Source organism: Cucurbita pepo, chromosome LG13 (genome assembly GCF_002806865.2).
Source record: "Cucurbita pepo subsp. pepo cultivar mu-cu-16 chromosome LG13, ASM280686v2, whole genome shotgun sequence".
In the NCBI taxonomy this organism is placed as follows: domain Eukaryota; kingdom Viridiplantae; phylum Streptophyta; class Magnoliopsida; order Cucurbitales; family Cucurbitaceae; genus Cucurbita; species Cucurbita pepo.
In genome coordinates this window covers 6,998,724-7,015,948 of record NC_036650.1, presented here as the reverse complement: position 1 = coordinate 7,015,948, position 17,225 = coordinate 6,998,724, and the positions used below count along the sequence as shown (strand labels likewise).

The 17,225-nt window shown below is 37.1% G+C and overlaps 5 protein-coding genes across 7 annotated transcripts in view; 1 reads left to right on the top strand and 4 right to left on the bottom strand.

Moving 5' to 3' along the window:
* Positions 1-2,448: 2,448 nt before the first annotated feature.
* On the top strand, positions 2,449-8,208 carry LOC111808489 (acyl-CoA-binding domain-containing protein 4-like). 2 transcript variants are annotated; one of them, XM_023694490.1, is made up of 14 exons: positions 2,449-2,776; positions 2,941-3,037; positions 3,166-3,243; positions 3,314-3,436; positions 3,551-3,617; positions 3,768-3,838; positions 3,969-4,108; positions 4,190-4,316; positions 5,552-5,666; positions 5,755-5,843; positions 6,971-7,054; positions 7,140-7,460; positions 7,549-7,608; positions 7,755-8,208. In XM_023694490.1, exons 2-14 carry the CDS (start codon positions 2,948-2,950, stop codon positions 7,926-7,928), a joined length of 1,539 nt encoding a protein of 512 aa, XP_023550258.1. In that variant the 5' UTR covers positions 2,449-2,776; positions 2,941-2,947; the 3' UTR covers positions 7,929-8,208. The 2 variants fall into 2 exon arrangements, with proteins under 2 accessions (XP_023550258.1, XP_023550259.1); XM_023694491.1 differs by having other exon boundaries at positions 2,450-2,776; positions 3,777-3,838.
* Positions 8,209-8,364: 156 nt separating this feature from the next.
* Positions 8,365-12,007, bottom strand: LOC111808488 (NAC domain-containing protein 78-like). Of its 2 annotated transcripts, none has more exons than XM_023694488.1 (6): positions 11,246-12,007; positions 10,875-11,152; positions 10,558-10,755; positions 9,324-9,779; positions 9,146-9,239; positions 8,365-9,041 (listed from the first exon to the last, which is right to left on the bottom strand). In XM_023694488.1, the coding sequence occupies exons 1-6, from the start codon at positions 11,409-11,411 to the stop codon at positions 8,620-8,622; spliced, it is 1,614 nt and encodes a 537-aa protein (XP_023550256.1). In that variant the 5' UTR covers positions 11,412-12,007; the 3' UTR covers positions 8,365-8,619. The 2 variants fall into 2 exon arrangements, with proteins under 2 accessions (XP_023550256.1, XP_023550257.1); XM_023694489.1 differs by having other exon boundaries at positions 9,324-9,776; positions 11,246-11,983.
* An 11-nt stretch (positions 12,008-12,018) lies between these two features.
* On the bottom strand, positions 12,019-13,376 carry LOC111809305. The gene is made up of 4 exons (XM_023695745.1): positions 13,328-13,376; positions 13,148-13,235; positions 12,552-13,060; positions 12,019-12,056 (listed from the first exon to the last, which is right to left on the bottom strand). Exons 1-4 carry the CDS (start codon positions 13,374-13,376, stop codon positions 12,019-12,021), a joined length of 684 nt encoding a protein of 227 aa, XP_023551513.1.
* A 1,781-nt stretch (positions 13,377-15,157) lies between these two features.
* Positions 15,158-17,066, bottom strand: LOC111808510. The gene is made up of 2 exons (XM_023694541.1): positions 16,936-17,066; positions 15,158-16,856 (listed from the first exon to the last, which is right to left on the bottom strand). The coding sequence occupies exons 1-2, from the start codon at positions 16,984-16,986 to the stop codon at positions 15,375-15,377; spliced, it is 1,533 nt and encodes a 510-aa protein (XP_023550309.1). The 5' UTR covers positions 16,987-17,066; the 3' UTR covers positions 15,158-15,374.
* LOC111808512 (SHUGOSHIN 2-like) overlaps positions 17,055-17,225 on the bottom strand; it is a 5,387-nt gene continuing 5,216 nt past the window's right edge. Inside the window, exon 13 of the mRNA XM_023694546.1 lies at positions 17,055-17,117. Coding sequence (XP_023550314.1) covers positions 17,115-17,117 — 3 coding nt within the window. The 3' untranslated portion in view covers positions 17,055-17,114. The remainder of the gene's footprint in view (positions 17,118-17,225) is intronic.

Below are 17,225 nucleotides of genomic sequence, written 5' to 3'. Positions count from 1 at the left end.
GCCGGCGGACGGTGGTGCTGTTGGTGGCCAAAGTTTTAGTGGACAAAAATCTTCCCAAACACTATTAACTAATTAATATTAAAAGTAAAACTCATTCATAAAACAATACAATCTTTCACTTAATAACTATTTGACTTATAAATAATTACCATTTTGCCCCTTCCACTACACATCGAGCTCGGCCATTTTAAACTTTCATTTAGGAGTGTTCACATAATCTGATAACCTACCCATTCGAATTACTCAATCCAAACCATAAAATATTGATTTGGGTTATATTGAATTTTTGAATAATTAAAAATTCGGTTCAGTTTATGAGTTGACATTTTTTTATCGGGTCAACTTGACCAACCCGAAAATAGTGTTACAACAAAACTATATTTAAAAAATAATTAAAAATAATTAATATTTGTAATCAATATTAGTGAGACACAGTCACTTGTAAATATTTGATATTAATGTAATATATGTCGTGGATAAGTATGATTTTTTTTTAAAATAGTTTTTTTGGTTGAAAATGGTTTGATAATATATTTTTAAAAAAATAAAGAAAAGAAAATTGAAACATTTGAGATATTGCCACGTGTACTCCATAGCTTGACTTCTCTTTACGCTGTAAAATCCACTCGACTCTCACCTAACCTCTTAAAATCCCACTTAAATTTGTCTTTTTTTTAATTCATGATAAATGACATCATATATACTGTCAGCTGTAAATATCTTTTTAATAAATATATTTTAAAATATAAGGCTGAGATGACATGTAACAGATAAAAATAGATAATATCTGCTGAAGTGAGAAATATACTTAAATTATTTTTTTATAATACTTATTATATATATATATTAATTATTTTTTAAAATTTATATAAATGAGTATTAATGTGAGGATATAATTGTTTAATTTGTATTCCCTCTAAAAAAAATGAAGCACTAAGATGGTTCTAGAAATTGATGTGGTATGCAAAGTCAAAAAGTATTACTCAAGTGGAAAATTGTAACCTATTGTTTTTATTGTGCTAATGGGACGTACGTTTTAAGGAATTGAGCAATCATTAAGAGGAAAATGAAAGAACGGGTATACAAAAAACGAGACCTCTCAATGAACTACAAAAACGACTCAAATCCAATAAAATTAGGTTAGTTTGTTAACCGATGTCCACTTAAGACATTAAACCGAGCCCTTCTTAAGCTTCTGCCCCAAGCAAACTCTTACTCACTGTGTATGTTTTCGGTGTTACCCTTTGAGATTTGTATGTCTTTTGTTCGGACTTTTTACGTAGGGTTTTGTAAATCGACAAGTATGTTTCACTTTTTCATACATTCTTTGTAATCTCTCTAATGAAACATGAACACTTCGGTCTGAATAATATGTTCGTCTCTAACACTTTAACCACCATCAACGTGGGACGTTTTACTAGCTGAATTCGTTTGTTGGGTCAAACATTAAAAAACAAAAAAAAACTCGTGTGAAGCAATATATATATATTATCGGAAAAACTGTAAAAGTTACGATGAGGACTCTTGAAATAGCTTCTGTAACGGCCTAGATCCATCGCTAGCAGATATTGTCCTCTTTGGGCTTTCTCTACTTTAAAACTCATCTGCTAGGGGAGGTTTCCACGCACTTATAAATGGTGGTTTGTTCTCCTCCCCAAATCCACCATCTCTGGGGCCCAGCGTTCTTACTGGCACACCGCCTCGTGTCTACCCCCAAATCCACCCCCTTTGGGGCCAGCGTCCTTACTGGCACACTGCCTCGTGTCTACCCCCCTTCGGGGAACAGCGAGAAGGCTGACACATCGTCCAGTGTCTAGCTCTGATACCAACTGTAACGACCTAACTTATCATATAAGTAGCAGTCAGGCTGTTACGAAAAATAATGAGATATTTGGAAAATGATGAAAATCATGTAAATTTTTATTAGAAATCAGGTGCTGGGTATTCCTTTAAAATTAAAAAAAAAAACAATGCGCCCTAAAGCCATTTAGAACAAAGAGGAAATTTAAAATCAAAAGGAAGTCTGATGCTACCGCCTAATTCCCACAAACTAGGCATCCACAACATAGTTTAAATTAATAACAAGAGTGCGGAAACGTCTCTCCCACAAACGTTCATTATGAACATGATTCAATCCAAACGTCAAGCATACGTCTCATTTTCATACAAGAATATAGATATATATTTTTTTTTATAGATTATTTATTCAATATTCAATTTTAATTATATGATTTAAGCTAAGTTATTAGTTTATTGAATTAAAAATAAATATAAGGATGTATAGGTTATTTTTTAAAAGTTCAGTTGCTAAAATAGAAATCTTCAAAGTTAATGAGTGAAAAATAGAATTAACCTAAAAATTCGTGGCCAAAATGATAATTTTAAAAGTTTAGGACCACAAATAAAAATTAAATTTGTGGAATTTTTATACTTTCGTCCGCTAAAAATTCTGGGACGTCCGTGGCGATCTTAACTCTTTCACGAACAAGCAAAGACGACGACTTTGACCTTTTACGGTGGTCCGCTCCGCATACTCATCCCTCTCTCTCTCTCTCTCTCTCTCTCTCTCTCTCTCTCGCGCGCGCGCGGACTCAGAGCGGGATTTGTCCGAATTCTGAACCAGATCGGACGACGTTGTTCTTGTTTTTTGCTTGATCTGCATTATCGTCATCTCCGCATTGTGTCGTTAATCGTTCTTATTTTTTTGTGAATCTCGCCGGCTATAATTCTCTTACGACTTTTCTGTTAGTAGTAATTCATCACCAATCATCCTCAGGTACTTTGATTTCTTCTTATTATCCGATTGTATCTCTCTGATTCGAATGTTTCCTGTTTACTTCTCGTATCCTGTTTTGTGGTGCAATTTTGTCAAGTTCCGTTAGTGTAGTCGTTGTAATTGTGTTTTCAATTACGAATTTTGTGTCCTCGAATGATTTGCAGATAGGCAATGGATGTCGACAGTTGGCGCTGGGGATTGGCCTATGATCAGTGGGTAGCTTTGCCGGTGACTGGTTCTCGACCGCCAGCTCGTTATAAGGTAAATTATTTGATTTGATGTTGGATTGCCTAGGGAATTCTTTGCTTTGTGTGCTAGACGTGGTGTAGATTCTCGAGGCAATCTTGATTGTGCTAGCTAATTTCGGTGATTTCATCTATTTACGATAGCATGCTGCAGCAGTTGTTGATCAGAAACTGTACATTGTCGGTGGAAGCCGTAATGGCCGATATCTCTCTGATGTTCAGGTATCAAACGTGGTAGCCTACTTAGGTTTATGTTTTGTTCATTGGACTGATTGTCATTTGCTATAAACAGGTCTTGAACCTTAGCAATTTTTCATGGTCCGCTCTTAAACTTCAAATGAATCCTGGTGTAGAGAATTCTGAAGGCAATGGTGGCCTAGTTGAGGCTCTTCCACCCATTGCAGGGCATAGTATGGTAAGCATTCGAAGGCGTTCTTATTGGTACAGTTATTACATGCCCCATACCATACCTATGTTGATTCATGTCAATTGTCACCTGAAGGACTGCTTGGTTAATTTTAATTGGCAGGTCAAATGGGATAAGAAACTCATTATGCTTGGTGGAAATTTAAAAGGATCGTCTGATAGAATTTTGGGTTTGTGCTCTGTGAACTACATTACTGTCTACGTGACTGTACTGTCCCTTTATAATATTTCATAACGCTCTGCTGCAATGAATAACGTTGTGTTTCTATGCTGCAACATGTTTATTAATTGGATTCTGGAATCATATTCTCTCTTTATGGTCCTTGCAGTTCATTGCATTGATCTAGAAACAGGCACATGGAGTGTTATGGAGACCTCTGGAAAAGTTCCGGTATTTGGCCAAGTTTTTTTTAATTTTGATTCAATGCTTACGCTGTATTGATATTTAGAAAAGTTTTGCTTATACTGCGCCCCTCAAAACGATCTTGATCATATTGCTTATGGAGTATTTAATATTTCAGATTGCTTGTGCTGGACATTCAGCGACTCTTTTTGGTTCTAAAATCATAATGTTCGGCGGAGAAGACAGTAGCAGGAGGCTTATAAATGACATCCACGTTCTTGATTTAGAGACATTAACCTGGGATTTGGTGGAGACAAAGTAAGTATTCAAATTCTGCTTGTTTAGTCACGTACTTGACTACATTGGGAGGCTGCTTCATCATTCCTTGGGTTTTGATAGGCAGACACCGCCAGCTCCAAGATTTGATCACACAGCCGCAATGCATGCAGACCACTACCTTCTAGTTTTTGGCGGATGCTCTCATTCAGCCTTTTTTAGTGATCTTCATGTGCTGGATTTTCATACTGTGAGTATTTCCTCTTCTCCTCCCTTTTGGCATGCATATGTTTTCCTCATTTAACTGATTGTATGTATCACTCGACTCATTGTTCTCTTGGCTTGTCTGTCAATTCAAACTTACCAACTGTCAATTTGTTTACCATTAAAAAAAAAAAAAAGGGAATATTTGATGACAATATCGATACTAGGATTTTTATACCAACACTTGCAGATAAAGTACTATACTTGTAAAGTGCAATGCCCTATATAGAAATCATGTTAATCTACACTGGTCTTGTTATGTTTGTAGTCTGGAACTGCTGTGATTGGTGCGTTACTTTTTGCAGTATTGATGCTTGAACTCAAGTTGTGTGATTCTTGGATATTGTTGATCTCCTCAGAAGGATTGAGCCTCCTCATTTGTAGTAGTTGCGATATTATCTGTTTAATGAGTGATTATGATTGTTCTGGAATAGAAGAACATGAGGTCTCTTGAGCCGCAGATTTTAACTCTGTGCCACAGAAATTAGGGTTCATTTCCAAATTTATGTCTCTACCGCCCATGGACACTGATGAGTCAACTATAATAAGGGAAACTCTACTTTTAGCTTTGCGTTGAAGTCCATGGTTGGAAGGCTAGAGAATCAACTACTTTAATGGCTGGGCCAATGAGCTTGCTTGATTATTGTAAAACTGAAAGCTGGTGCTCCGGTCCAGCACAAGGTTGTAGGCTTCCGCATTTTTGGTCAAGCTATCCAATTCTCCTTTTTGTTGGAGGCATGGAACTCTTTTTTTTTTTTAAACCATTTGTAATCATCCATGGCCAGACTCTAGTGTCACTATCCTCTTCTTTATAAGTAACATTGAATCTCTTCTGGCTATCCATCACTGCCTTCAATACTTGATCTTGTCATATGTTAGAAACTAAAATCATCCCTCCTCTGCTAGAATTTTTGCATAGTGTCACCCTCCTCCCTTTTATTTGCTATAAAATTTTCCTTTGATAGGTTTATGGACTTTTCTTTGCCTTATTTTGCCTGGGTAGACTGTAAAGCTTCACTAATGGTGCTTATTTTTAATGGGTCAGAGGTTGTAATAACACTTATTCTATTCCCCTTTAACCATTCGAAGTAAATTTTCATTTTTATAATAAGAGACCTGAGAAATTAGTTTTCCCATGGAAGGAAAATGAGTGGGGGTTGGAGTGGGAATGCTGATGGGCAATAAATAATGAGAAGCATTATAATGTTATGTATGCTGCAGATGGAGTGGTCTCAGCCACAAATACAGGGTGATTTGGCTACTCCTAGGGCAGGTCATGCTGGTATAACCATTGACGAGAACTGGTATATAGTCGGTGGTGGTGATAATAAAAATGGTATTTAGAGTTTCTTAAATTGTTATATAAACTTCAATATATTAAATTACTAAAAGATTATTATGAATTTGTGGACATTCCTTTTCAGGTTGCCCAGAGACAATTGTGCTAAATATGTCTAAGCTTTCTTGGCTAGCTTTGACCAGCGTAAAGCAAAGAGAACCCCTTGCTAGTGAGGTGATTCCAGAGTACATTCTTGCCTACACTTTTCCTATTAATTTTCAATTTCAATATCATATGTGAAACTTTATCCTTTGGTTGCAAACACTAGACACTAATTTTGATGATAACTTCTGAAATCACATTGATTGGTCCTGGTGTGTGATGTGCAACTGTTTTTTGGTCCTTTTTCTTCTCCTTCGTTGCTGTTTCCTTGGTGACTGTTGTATGCCTTTAATTTCCTGCTAAACATGAAATATATGTGACTTCTTTTTGTTCCCAAGAAAGAAGACACATGCCACTATTGTCCCCATAGAAAAAAGTACTCATCTGGAAGTTGGAATGATGTCCAACTAAGTACGCACCAGAGAGAAACTAGGACTCAAGAAGCATTTTGAAAACTTTTGTTTTTGTTACCGATGGACAGTTTGTTATCTTTATGAAAGGAGCTTTGAGGTGGACAATTATGCCACTTCTCTGAAGACAAGTTGTAATCTTAGAACTAAAATTCATTTAGTATGCTGAAGTATTGATATAACTAAATTTACTGGAACCTATCAACATAAGTTTTGAGGCTGAGTTGTGGTTTATGTTGATATCAAGTAGGAGGTAACGTTATTTCCTCTCCAATTAATATTGATTTCTACTTGTTAAACTTTCTACAAATTTTCAAGCTCACAAGTAAGGGGAGCATTGAAGTATTAATATAATTAAATTTATCATAACCTATCAACTTAAGGTTTTGAGTTGATTGGTAATTTAATATAGTGTCTGAATGAAATTTTATGAAGTTCAAGTGTATGTCCTAGCAAATATGACAGGAAGAAGTCATTACTATCTCCAATCAGATAATACTTCGATTCTTAAAACAATGTCGTCACATATATATATTGCATGTGCACTCAAGAAGTGTTTCCGTTCTGTTATGTTCTTAGCATGAGATGCTTTTATTTTACTTTTATCTCAAGAGGTCCAAAAGAAATGTCATCATAGTCTAATGATTACATGTATATGGAAAGTGTTTTCTTTCTTATATGTTCTTCGTGTGAAATGAATTTCCCTTGATGCAGCTATGTAACATATCTTGATTAAGTAATGTATGTGTTCTTCTTGGTATTTTACTTACCGCTGCATTTCGTAAATAGGGAATCAGTATTAGTTTGGCTACAATTGATGAAGATAAATATCTGGTTGCTTTTGGCGGTTACAACGGAAAGTATAACAATGAGGTATGTTCTAGGTAATTAATAAATCTCCTTCTGTACGAGAGTTTGTTCTTGTTACTTATTTTTGTGGCATTATGTGTCCTTGTAGGTTTTTATCATGAGACCCAAACCAAGAGACTCATCACGTCCTAAGATATTCCAATCACCAGCAGCAGCGGCGGCGGCGGCATCTGTTACTGCTGCATATGCCTTAGCCAAGACTGAAAAGTTGGACTTCGCAATAATAGAAGATGGTGTCTCCAAGCGAAGAGAAGAAAAGCATTCTCAACCAAATGGTACTATTGAACTTGAGGCCCTTAGGGAAGAGAAAGCCAATTTGGAACTAACACTTGCTGAAGTTCATGGAGAAAGTTCTAAACTTAAACAAGAGATTGATGAAGTAAACAGCACTCATGCAGAGCTGTCTAAGGTAAGACGTTGAGGTAAAAAATGTATGTTTAAAGAATTAGTTTTCACATTTGGTTCTGAACTCTATGATTTTTTACTTCTTATCTCAGGAATTTCAGTCAGTGCAAGGTCAATTAATAGCTGAACGATCAAGATGCTTTAAATTGGAGGTTGTATTTCATAATAAGATTGCTCCCGTCTCCCGACACACTGGGACGATAGATCAAAAATTGGTTTTTTGATGATCATATTGATTAAAAGACCTTAATTGAGCCATAATTTTCTGAGTTTTTTTTCTTTCCTGATTGATCAACAGGCACAAATAGCTGAGTTGCAAAAGATGCTAGAATCGATGCAATCCATTGAGAATGAGGTCCAACTACTGAGGGAACGAAAATCTGCCCTGGAGAAACATATGGAGGATGCTTCATCAGTTGAGAAACAAGCTCCTGGAGGAGTGTGGCGGTGGATCGCCGGGGGTAACAACTAGTCCTTGGAATCCTGTTCGATCGTTCCACACCAGCAAGATGATCACCTTCATCATGACACCAAGACGATCACCTTCGTCATGACACCGTGAAATTGAGCTCAATTATGCTGCAACAAAAATTTCGATACCATTTTCTTAGGTTGGCACGTAACAGAGGCAACCATTGGTATCCAACAAATTCGACTCGAATATTGTTCTTTTTGGAAACTATACAGGTAGTTAGACTTGTATTCTTTTTCAACATTTGTTCTTATACTCATTCTTTGACATCTGTTCTTCATTTGGAGTATTTTTCAATTCCTCTTTTAAGGTTAACGTGAGATTTAACATAAATTAATACAAAAAAAACCACATATCTCTAAGAAACATCAACTTAGGAGATGATGAAAGCTTCAATTCCCTTTTTCTCATGTACCTATAAATAAAAAGAAAGACAAATATAATCCATGTGAATATATATGCAGTATGAATGATCCCTTCTCCAAAACAGCTCTGTAGACAAAAGAATATGAAGTAAAAAAGGCAAACCCCAGAGAACGGGGCAGGTTCGGGCGATAAGTTCCATTCCACCTTGGTTTAAATAGCGTTTCGGTGGTGGTAACAAACTATGCAAGATTTCTGTTCTGAGCTGCTTGATAGGGAGATTTGCAGCAAACCTTAATCAATACCACAGCTAATGTTTGATTCTGTATCAATGGGTATAGATGTAACTCCCAACTTTAAAGCTCACTGAAAGGATTAGGACCCAGAAAAGCAGAAAGAAGAACAAGAAGGCTCGTGATCCCATGTTCCCGTTCTTCTGAGATTGTGCACCAAATATTGGCAACTGGGTGACGATATCATCGCTTTCACCTTGATGTCTATGTCGGGCAAAAGAAAGGATGAGCTCGACATCTGCATTCTTACCATATAAGGAACTCGACAGATTGCCACTTGGTGTCGAGTTTCTTACACGGATCATTTGAGCAGTCACATGAGCTGGACTGGAAGTGTGTGCTGATGAGTTTAGCCGAATGGCCATATCCTTTGATGGGTACTCTGAAGCAAATGCTGGAGGAGCAGGGATGTTGCCCAACATGTAACTGGCACGTTTGAGGAATGGTGATTTTGAATCTGGAACAACAAGACAACCTTTATGAGTCATTGTGAAAAAGTATCTACCATCTTGATTCTAAATATTAATGTTTAAATTTTTGTGTTGAGAATTCTATTTGAACCTGTTTCAATAGCCTCAAGGTTTGGCTTTGAAGTGGATGCATCATTTACGGAAGCAACGGACGCTTGTTTGGTAGCCATGAACTCTTTTTCGACCTGCTTGAAGGTTTTATTGAAGTTAGATTCAAGGTTAGAAATCCCAAGTTCTCAACGGTACTACGACATGGACGGGAAAATTACCTCTTCAGGAATTGCTTGACCAGAAATAGGTTCTTCACTGCCCAAAATATCCGATGGTTCGAAATCCAGATGTAAGTTATCATCTGCATCAAAGAATGTAAGATACTCTTCAAGAAGGTCGAAACCAGTTGGATCGGACTCAGCTGGATTTGAAAGATCATTCGCCTCTAGGAATAGTTCCTCATTGAGGGCAAGATCATCAGGAACGCTTGGGTAAGGCTCATTGAGTAAGTAATCAATATCCTCGTCCTTTTCAGAATTCGCTCCCATTTGGTATTGCTCTGGTTGAAAGAATTTGTGGCTCTGCTGTAGCTCAACTGTTTCAATTGCACATGTTTCTGGTTTGTTATCATTTTCAACAAGCACATTGGGTAACATAACATGATTGCTAGCATCTTGAGGACAGTTTGACGGAAGTTGAGTACATTCACATGGCAGTTCTCCATCAAAATACTGCTGCCAAAAAGAAGAAAAAAAAACATCTTAATTACCTTGAAAGTTCTATGTATAAGAGCATGACAGAATAAATTAGTTAAATAAAAAACACTTTCCAACAGATCATAACTGCAACTTTTAGCACCTAAAGTTGACAATATGAACATAGCTCAACGGAAATTGGCTATAAGTGATCTTTTGAGGTTGGAGTTTCAAATCCCATACCCCAAATTTCTCATATATATATAAACAATGAGGCCATCCCCTGGGGTGGAAAATTCCTCCTATAACTGCTAGAAAGAAAAGTTTTACTGAGACCATTGCTCTCAAAGCGCTCTTCAACTCGCCATTAATAGATTTAAAGTACACTTTGAGAAGGAAATTTAGTTCATAAACATGCTTCCACCCTTGTTGTCTTGCATTTTGTCATCCAGAGCTTCAGTTTGCCTAGGTGGTTTTCGTTTACCAGCGCGTAGGTGGTTATTCTTGACCCTTACCCTTTCATTTACACATGCTTCATATTCCATAAGCAAATAATGGATCATCCTACTTTCTACTTGTACAGTTCACAAGAAAAACCTAAGGAAGATCTTGAGCACACTTCAAACTAACTAAGCAGCAATTAGCAGTGTGTGAGAGAAGACTGGTTTAGATAATCCTGTGTGACTTTACTAGTGACCGGAATATGGTATATCTTTTTCATTGAGGCAACACAAGAATTCAAAAATTGAAAGTCCATCCAAAATGATGCTAAATTGAGTAGCAGATAGAAGGTCATAATATCTGAACAAGAACAAACCTGAGCAATGTCATCCACTTCTAAGTGCAAAGCTTCACTATCATCAACTAACCCTTTATTGGCCACAATTTCCTCGCCAGGCAGAGTTAACTCTTCATCCTCCTCCCACTCCTCTTCGACAAATGGAGCTCCATATTGTTCTCCATTTTTAGGGCCTGGACCGCTCTTTTGAAATACCCTACAAAGCACAAAAGCATCCTGCCCATTCAACACAATAGCCAACCAATTCAGTCACAACTCAGAGGAAGATCGAGCGAGCAAACACAAGAAAACCCCAACAAGGAAAACGAATTTTTGTTCTTGAACAATATCCTCACCTGCACGACCCCAGCTTTCTCCAAGCCCTCATCCGTAAGTCTGTATTCGTGCATCACCCAATTGCTACGAGCCCCGCGAGGTGCCCGCCCGCTGTGGTAAACAAGAGTCTTCTTCATCCCAACTACTCGGGAGTTACATCGTACCGGCCGGTCCTTCCCAGTCGTCTTCCAGTACCCCTTCTCGGTAGCTCTGTTTGTCCTCGAACTATTACCATACTTCTTATCCAAAGGGCTAAAAAAGTACCACTCCAAGTCTCTGCTCTTCAGCTTCGACTTCCCTGAAAATAAAATCCCCAGCAAATAACGACTCTATAACATGAATTCACACCAAAATATACACAAATCAAAAAGAGAAATCGAAGGTATCTTACCAGGAAGGTCCCAAGGCTCCGACTTATATATTTCAGTGACGGAGATAGGATCAAAACGGATGGGTTTGCCAGAAACCTTGCGCCTAAGGTAATAGCCCACGATTTCCTCGTCGGTAGGGTGAAATCGAAACCCCGGAGCAAGAGAGGTAGTAGAATCACGGCCCATAAGCAAAACAACCAGACAATCAAAGATCGATTAGGGTTTAACCGAATTCCGAACAAAAAAATTGAAGCGCAAAATGGAACTAGGATTGAACACGAGTTTTCCAGATTTATCTTCAGGAATTAATCCTCTGATTTTCAATCAATCAGAATCATACGGATGAAAAAATCGGTAGACGGAGGAGCAAAAACAAAATCAATCAATTGCCAAAATGAAAGTCTATTTTTTCTTCTTCGCTCTTAATAAAGAAGGTTCGGGAATTAATATAGCCTAAAATCACCCGTCTGTCACACTTTCCAAGTGAACGCGTCAGTTATAGCTGGTGGTAGGACCGCTTTGGACTGAATGCAAGCAATCATATATCTACACGTGGACTACTTTCAGTGGTCTGTGACGAATTTGGTAAGTTTACCATGACGTAATTGCACCCGTCAGATTAATCTCTATCACCCGATGAAATGCAATCGTAGGGTTAACGTCAAACCTTCCCTAAATTGCCTTTATTACAATTTTTAAATTAAGATGTGATTCGATTACACTTATATATAATTAATTATGTTATTTTCTTATACAAAACTATTGAAAATTATTCACAAAGTGATTTTAAAAACTATTCGCCCCAATATGCCCTTGGAGATTCTACTTCCCCTACTGTTGCGAATAGAAACGTCAGGGATACAAATGTAATTTTAAAAATAATAATAATAATAATATATATATAAGTTAAAAGTATCATTTTTTATCGATATACTTTGCCTTTTATTTTATTTTTAAAATTTAATTCGTGTAAAATTGTTTTTATTAATTAGCAAAATGATAATAATAATTTTAAAATTTAATACATTTTCAAAATTTATAAAAGAAATACTAATAAATTTTTATATATTTTTTTTTAAATAATGAACTACATTTTTATCGATATTTTCACATTTTTATAAAAGAAATTAATATTTTTATATGTCCATATCATGTCGACATTTTTATCCATATTTTCACATATTTATAAATTAATATTTTTATTATATCGTAAAAAATTATGAAAGATATAACTCATCGATTTAAATATAATATGAATAATATAAATATTTAATTGTTTAAAAAATGTAAATGTTTATTTATTAATTTAAATACATTTCCTTCATTTAATTTTTCTACAAAAAATTAATGGGATAATAGTTTCTAATTTAATAGATGGTTTAAGGGAGCTTACCAGATCCATGGCGGCCATTGAAACGACGCCGGATTGATCTCTTTTATTCTCTTCGGTGGTTGGATGATTGAGATCCAACTCCAAACACAACAAATTACTTCTATGCCTCTTAGGACGACGATGAGCAATTTCGCCGGAATCTCTGCCGCAGCCACGGCGGTGGCGGCACATGTGGCCGCTGAGGACCTGGACGGAAGTGAACTCGGAGTCACAGACGGAGCACTCGTGCGTCTTGTGATAATAACCGGTTCGTTCATACGAAGCGGATCGAAAGGGCTTGAAATGGTGTTGTTGAATCGCTGTTGTTGATGTTTGTAGGCCGGCGATGTGCCGGAGATCGATTTCTTGTCGCCGGCGGTCATGGCTAGGGCTCGAAATGATGGGAAGGTTCGGCTGCAGGTTTTGCACTCGTATGCGTAACACTCTGTTGCCTTGCCCGCGCCTACAATTTAAATACATACTCATTATTATTTTTTTAATTTTAAATTCTTATTTAAAATAAATAAATAAATATATATGTTATAATTACCATTTTGACCTTGTGGGTCTTCGATGAATTTTACCATCGAAGAGGACGGTTGAGAAGCTGGTAGGCCTTGAGAAAGAAGGATGAGGCACTTCGCCACATCCTCCTGCTCATCCTCGCCGCCGCCTCCGCCGCCTCCGCCGCCGCCTCCGCCAATGGATGAGGAGGAAGAGGATAAATTACACCGACCAAGAAGCTCAGAATTTGGTTCACTAAAACCATTTGGATTCATCTGTAATTTTTGTTTCTTCTGCTATCAGATTATGATCTTCTTAAGACTATATATATATAGATAGATAGGATTTTAGTGTGTTTTAGAATTAAGGGTTAATGAGTAAATATAAATAGAGATTTAAAAGTTTAGTATTTTGGATTCGATCTCTTTAAAAATAGCATTGATTTTGATGGATTCGTTCTTATATACCAAGTCTTAAATTCTAATAAAGGGCGTTATCCGAGTAGATTCGTCATGATTTTTGGTCAAAATTAACATTGAAAAGACCGATCGATTAATATGAGACAATACTAAACATTGTTGAGTCGAGCTCTCTTATATGAGTCAATGGATACGAGCTACACAGGTTTTAGTGTGGCAAGGAAGTAAATTTCTAGAAAGGTTTTCTTTTTTTTCACATAGACGTAATTTTTGTAGTTTATAAAGACATTTGATCGGTAACTAATTATATATCATCACGTAGGCAAAAAGCCTCACTAGATCTTAATTGTGTTTTTCGCGATATGAACTAAATTATTACAAATATGCTGATACTAAATTATTAGGAATCATGAGAGTACGAGGACTAAATTGTAAATCATTACAAAATAAAGTTTAGAGCTTGAATTGTTACTTCCACACAAGTTCAAGGACCAAAAATATATTTTTTCAACCTAATAATATCATGAGCCGTGATATCGAATGAATCATAATAGGTTCACGAGAGATTTGGTGACAAATTCTTGTCATTTTCAAGTAGTGTAAAGTAAGGTAATAATTTGCTAATAGGACATCGTGATGAGCATGTGGGGTTGGATGGTGGTAAAACCAATTGCACTTTCGAGAAAGCTAGGTCCTATTTTGCATACCTCCAATGACTTTTTTGGCTTTCGTTTGGTACTATATGGTTTCTAGCTCGAAATAAAAGACATCGACTCCAATGAAATTTTCGATTACTTTTAGTGATTAGAAAAATGAAAAATCAAATATTTAACGAACCAAACTTAAAAAACACATAAATAGTCGAATTCAATCTAATCAACCTTAGTTCTCATCAAACATACTCGTCACTTAGTCAATATCAATCAGTTAACAGTAAGAACATAACTCGTTGGGTCATAGAAAAATAGAGAGAGAAAAACAAGAACTTCCCAACATCAACATAAAATCTCAAGAACTTCATTGAGTTTGAATGAACTTTTGGTGTCTTTAACCATCCAAATGGTGTGGGTTAAGTGTGTCCCCTTTTGCACAAAGGCCAAGCTTTGAATGCTTGGATAATGAAGGGGGAATCTACAAAGATTGCTGCACTAATTAAAGCCACAGCAGACCCACTATGAATGGTGGGTATCTCCTAATTCTACATAGACAAAGCAGAATCTTTGTGAAGATCTATCTTTCCCCTGTATGTAGTAATCATACTTCATCTCTTAAAACAGAGCAAAAGCAGCAAAAGGGCCCTAAGATATTGGCCAAAAAGTGCGCAAAAATGAACTCTTAAGCATCAACATTCAGCAGCAAATCATTAGTGATAAAAGTAATATGGTATATATAACGGCCTAAGCCCACTACTAATAGATATTGTCATTTTTGGGCTATCCCTCGAGGTTTTTAAAACACGTATGTTAGGGAGAGGTTTTCACACACTTATAAAAAATGATTCGTTCTCCTCTCCAACCGATATGGGATCTCACAGTACAAAACTGAAAGATGATCCATAAACAAGGCCGGGGTGGTGGTTCTGTCATTCTTGTTCAGACAAAATGGAAATGAATGGCATTTGTAGAATCACAAAATTTGTTCAAAGAGCTTTGTACTTGATTTTTGGAACGAAGTGAATGAGAATTCACCCAGTTTTTTTGTTGGGTGTAACTGTGATTTGAAAGAGAATGGAACAGACAATCTCCAGATTATACATCTCACAGTCACAGCACAAAGAAAAAAAGATGACAGTAATTCAGTAGATGGGTATTGAAAAGAAGTAGAGAGAATGAGGGATCAGAGTTACTTGGAATATTACTGGGCCACTTTTTGATGCTTCTGGGAATGTTGAGAGACCTCAGAGAGATGTGAATGGGTTCTCTTTCTAATGTCAATGGCAGAGCTTTGAGCTAGGGGCCGTGAAGGGCGAGGTGAGATGATCACCGGTGGGATGTCGCTTGAGTTGATGAGCAGTGGCGGGTGCTGCCAATGAGGCAGCGGCCCGGCAAGGAGGAGATTCTGGAGAAGGGGGCCAGCTTCAATCACTGCCTGTAGAAGCTTGCCTTTCTGTGGCAATTGCTTCTCACAGGCGTTTTTCCAAACACTTGAGGGGGGTTCTTGAGATAACAACGGCTTCTCGTTCTCACAGGCATTTTTATGAACAGTTGGTGGGAGTTCTTGAGATAACAATGGCATCTTATTCTCACACGCATTTTTCCAAACAGTTGGTGGGTGTTCTTGAGATAACAATGGCTTCTCATTCTCACAGGCATTTTTACGAACAGTTGGGTGTTCTTGAGATAACAATGGCTTCTCATTCTCACAGGCATTTTTACAAACAGTTGGTGGGAGTTCTTGAGATAACATTGGCTTCTCATTCTCACAGGCATTTTTACAAACAGTTGGTGGGAGTTCTTGAGATAACATTGGCTTCTCATTCTCACAGGCATTTTTACAAACAGTTGGTGGGAGTTCTTGAGATAACATTGGCTTCTCATTCTCACAGGCATTTTTACAAACAGTTGGTGGGAGTTCTTGAGATAACATTGGCTTCTCATTCTCACAGGCATTTTTACAAACAGTTGGTGGGAGTTCTTGAGATAACATTGGCTTCTCATTCTCACAGGCATTTTTACAAACAGTTGGTGGGAGTTCTTGAGATAACATTGGCTTCTCATTCTCACAGGCATTTTTACAAACAGTTGGTGGGAGTTCTTGAGATAACATTGGCTTCTCATTCTCACAGGCATTTTTACAAACAGTTGGTGGGAGTTCTTGAGATAACAATGGCTTCTCATTCTCACAGGCATTTTTACAAACAGTTGGTGGGAGTTCTTGAGATAACATTGGCTTCTCATTCTCACAGGCATTTTTACAAACAGTTGGTGGGAGTTCTTGAGATAACAATGGCTTCTCATTCTTACAGGCATTTTTACAAACAGTTGGTGGGAGATCTTTTAATAACAATGGCTCTCCCACAATCGGGTCAGTTTGTGGAGATTGAGTTGCGTTATCATCAGAACCAGAACAATCAAAGATCTTGCTAGAGTCACTATCACTTTGTGGAGTGATTTCAAGTTCCTGATTCTTGTGCTGTTCAAGCAGAAACAAATTTTCCAACATTAGCTTACCACATTTTGCTTCAAATTCATCTTTCTCTTTAATGGCTCTGTCGAGAAGATCCCTCAAGTTCATAATTTCACATTCTCTCCTCGAAATCTCCTCCTTAGCTGACATGATTGTTGTTTCAAGCTCCAAATTCGTGTAGAAAAGAGCATACCTAAGCTCTTCCATTCCCTGAAAAACTTGGATCAGTTTAGAACAAAACCCAGAAATCCAAAACTTCAACAGAAACAGAATCAAATGAGATACCCACATCTTGATGAGTGCAGAATTCCCAGCTCAAAGATGTGCAATCAGCCTCCATTAATTGAATTGCAGTGACCAATTCGGATGAATTTGATGAAGAAGAAGATAGAAAGGAGCTTCTCCGTTGATTTTTGCTATTGACAGAGGAAAATTGTTGGCATTCCTCTCCTATTTTCTCATTCTTTTTCACTGAGTAATGGGTTTCTCAGTCCAAGTAATAAGGGCTATTTATAGAACAATCATTTCCAACATGTCATTGCAAAAAATCATTAACAAAAAAAAAAAAAAAAAAAAAAG

Excerpts from the sequence above, each read along its gene's own strand:
- LOC111808510 (XM_023694541.1), bottom strand. The coding sequence starts at position 16,986 with ATGGAGGCTGATTGCACATCTTTGAGCTGGGAATTCTGCACTCATCAA. Across the intron at positions 16,857-16,935 it reads AATTCTGCACTCATCAAGAT|GGAATGGAAGAGCTTAGGTA; the intron begins GTGGGTATCTCA and ends CAAGTTTTTCAG.
- LOC111808489 (XM_023694490.1), top strand. The coding sequence starts at position 2,948 with ATGGATGTCGACAGTTGGCGCTGGGGATTGGCCTATGATCAGTGGGTA. Across the intron at positions 4,109-4,189 it reads TGGGATTTGGTGGAGACAAA|GCAGACACCGCCAGCTCCAA; the intron begins GTAAGTATTCAA and ends GGGTTTTGATAG. Across the intron at positions 7,461-7,548 it reads CTCATGCAGAGCTGTCTAAG|GAATTTCAGTCAGTGCAAGG; the intron begins GTAAGACGTTGA and ends TTCTTATCTCAG.
- LOC111808488 (XM_023694488.1), bottom strand. The coding sequence starts at position 11,411 with ATGGGCCGTGATTCTACTACCTCTCTTGCTCCGGGGTTTCGATTTCAC. Across the intron at positions 11,153-11,245 it reads GGAGCCTTGGGACCTTCCTG|GGAAGTCGAAGCTGAAGAGC; the intron begins GTAAGATACCTT and ends TTTTATTTTCAG. Across the intron at positions 10,756-10,874 it reads AGAAAGCTGGGGTCGTGCAG|GATGCTTTTGTGCTTTGTAG; the intron begins GTGAGGATATTG and ends TTGAATGGGCAG.
- LOC111809305 (XM_023695745.1), bottom strand. The coding sequence starts at position 13,376 with ATGAATCCAAATGGTTTTAGTGAACCAAATTCTGAGCTTCTTGGTCGG. Across the intron at positions 13,236-13,327 it reads TTCTGAGCTTCTTGGTCGGT|TGCCTCATCCTTCTTTCTCA; the intron begins GTAATTTATCCT and ends GATGTGGCGAAG. Across the intron at positions 13,061-13,147 it reads AGACCCACAAGGTCAAAATG|GCGCGGGCAAGGCAACAGAG; the intron begins GTAATTATAACA and ends TTTAAATTGTAG.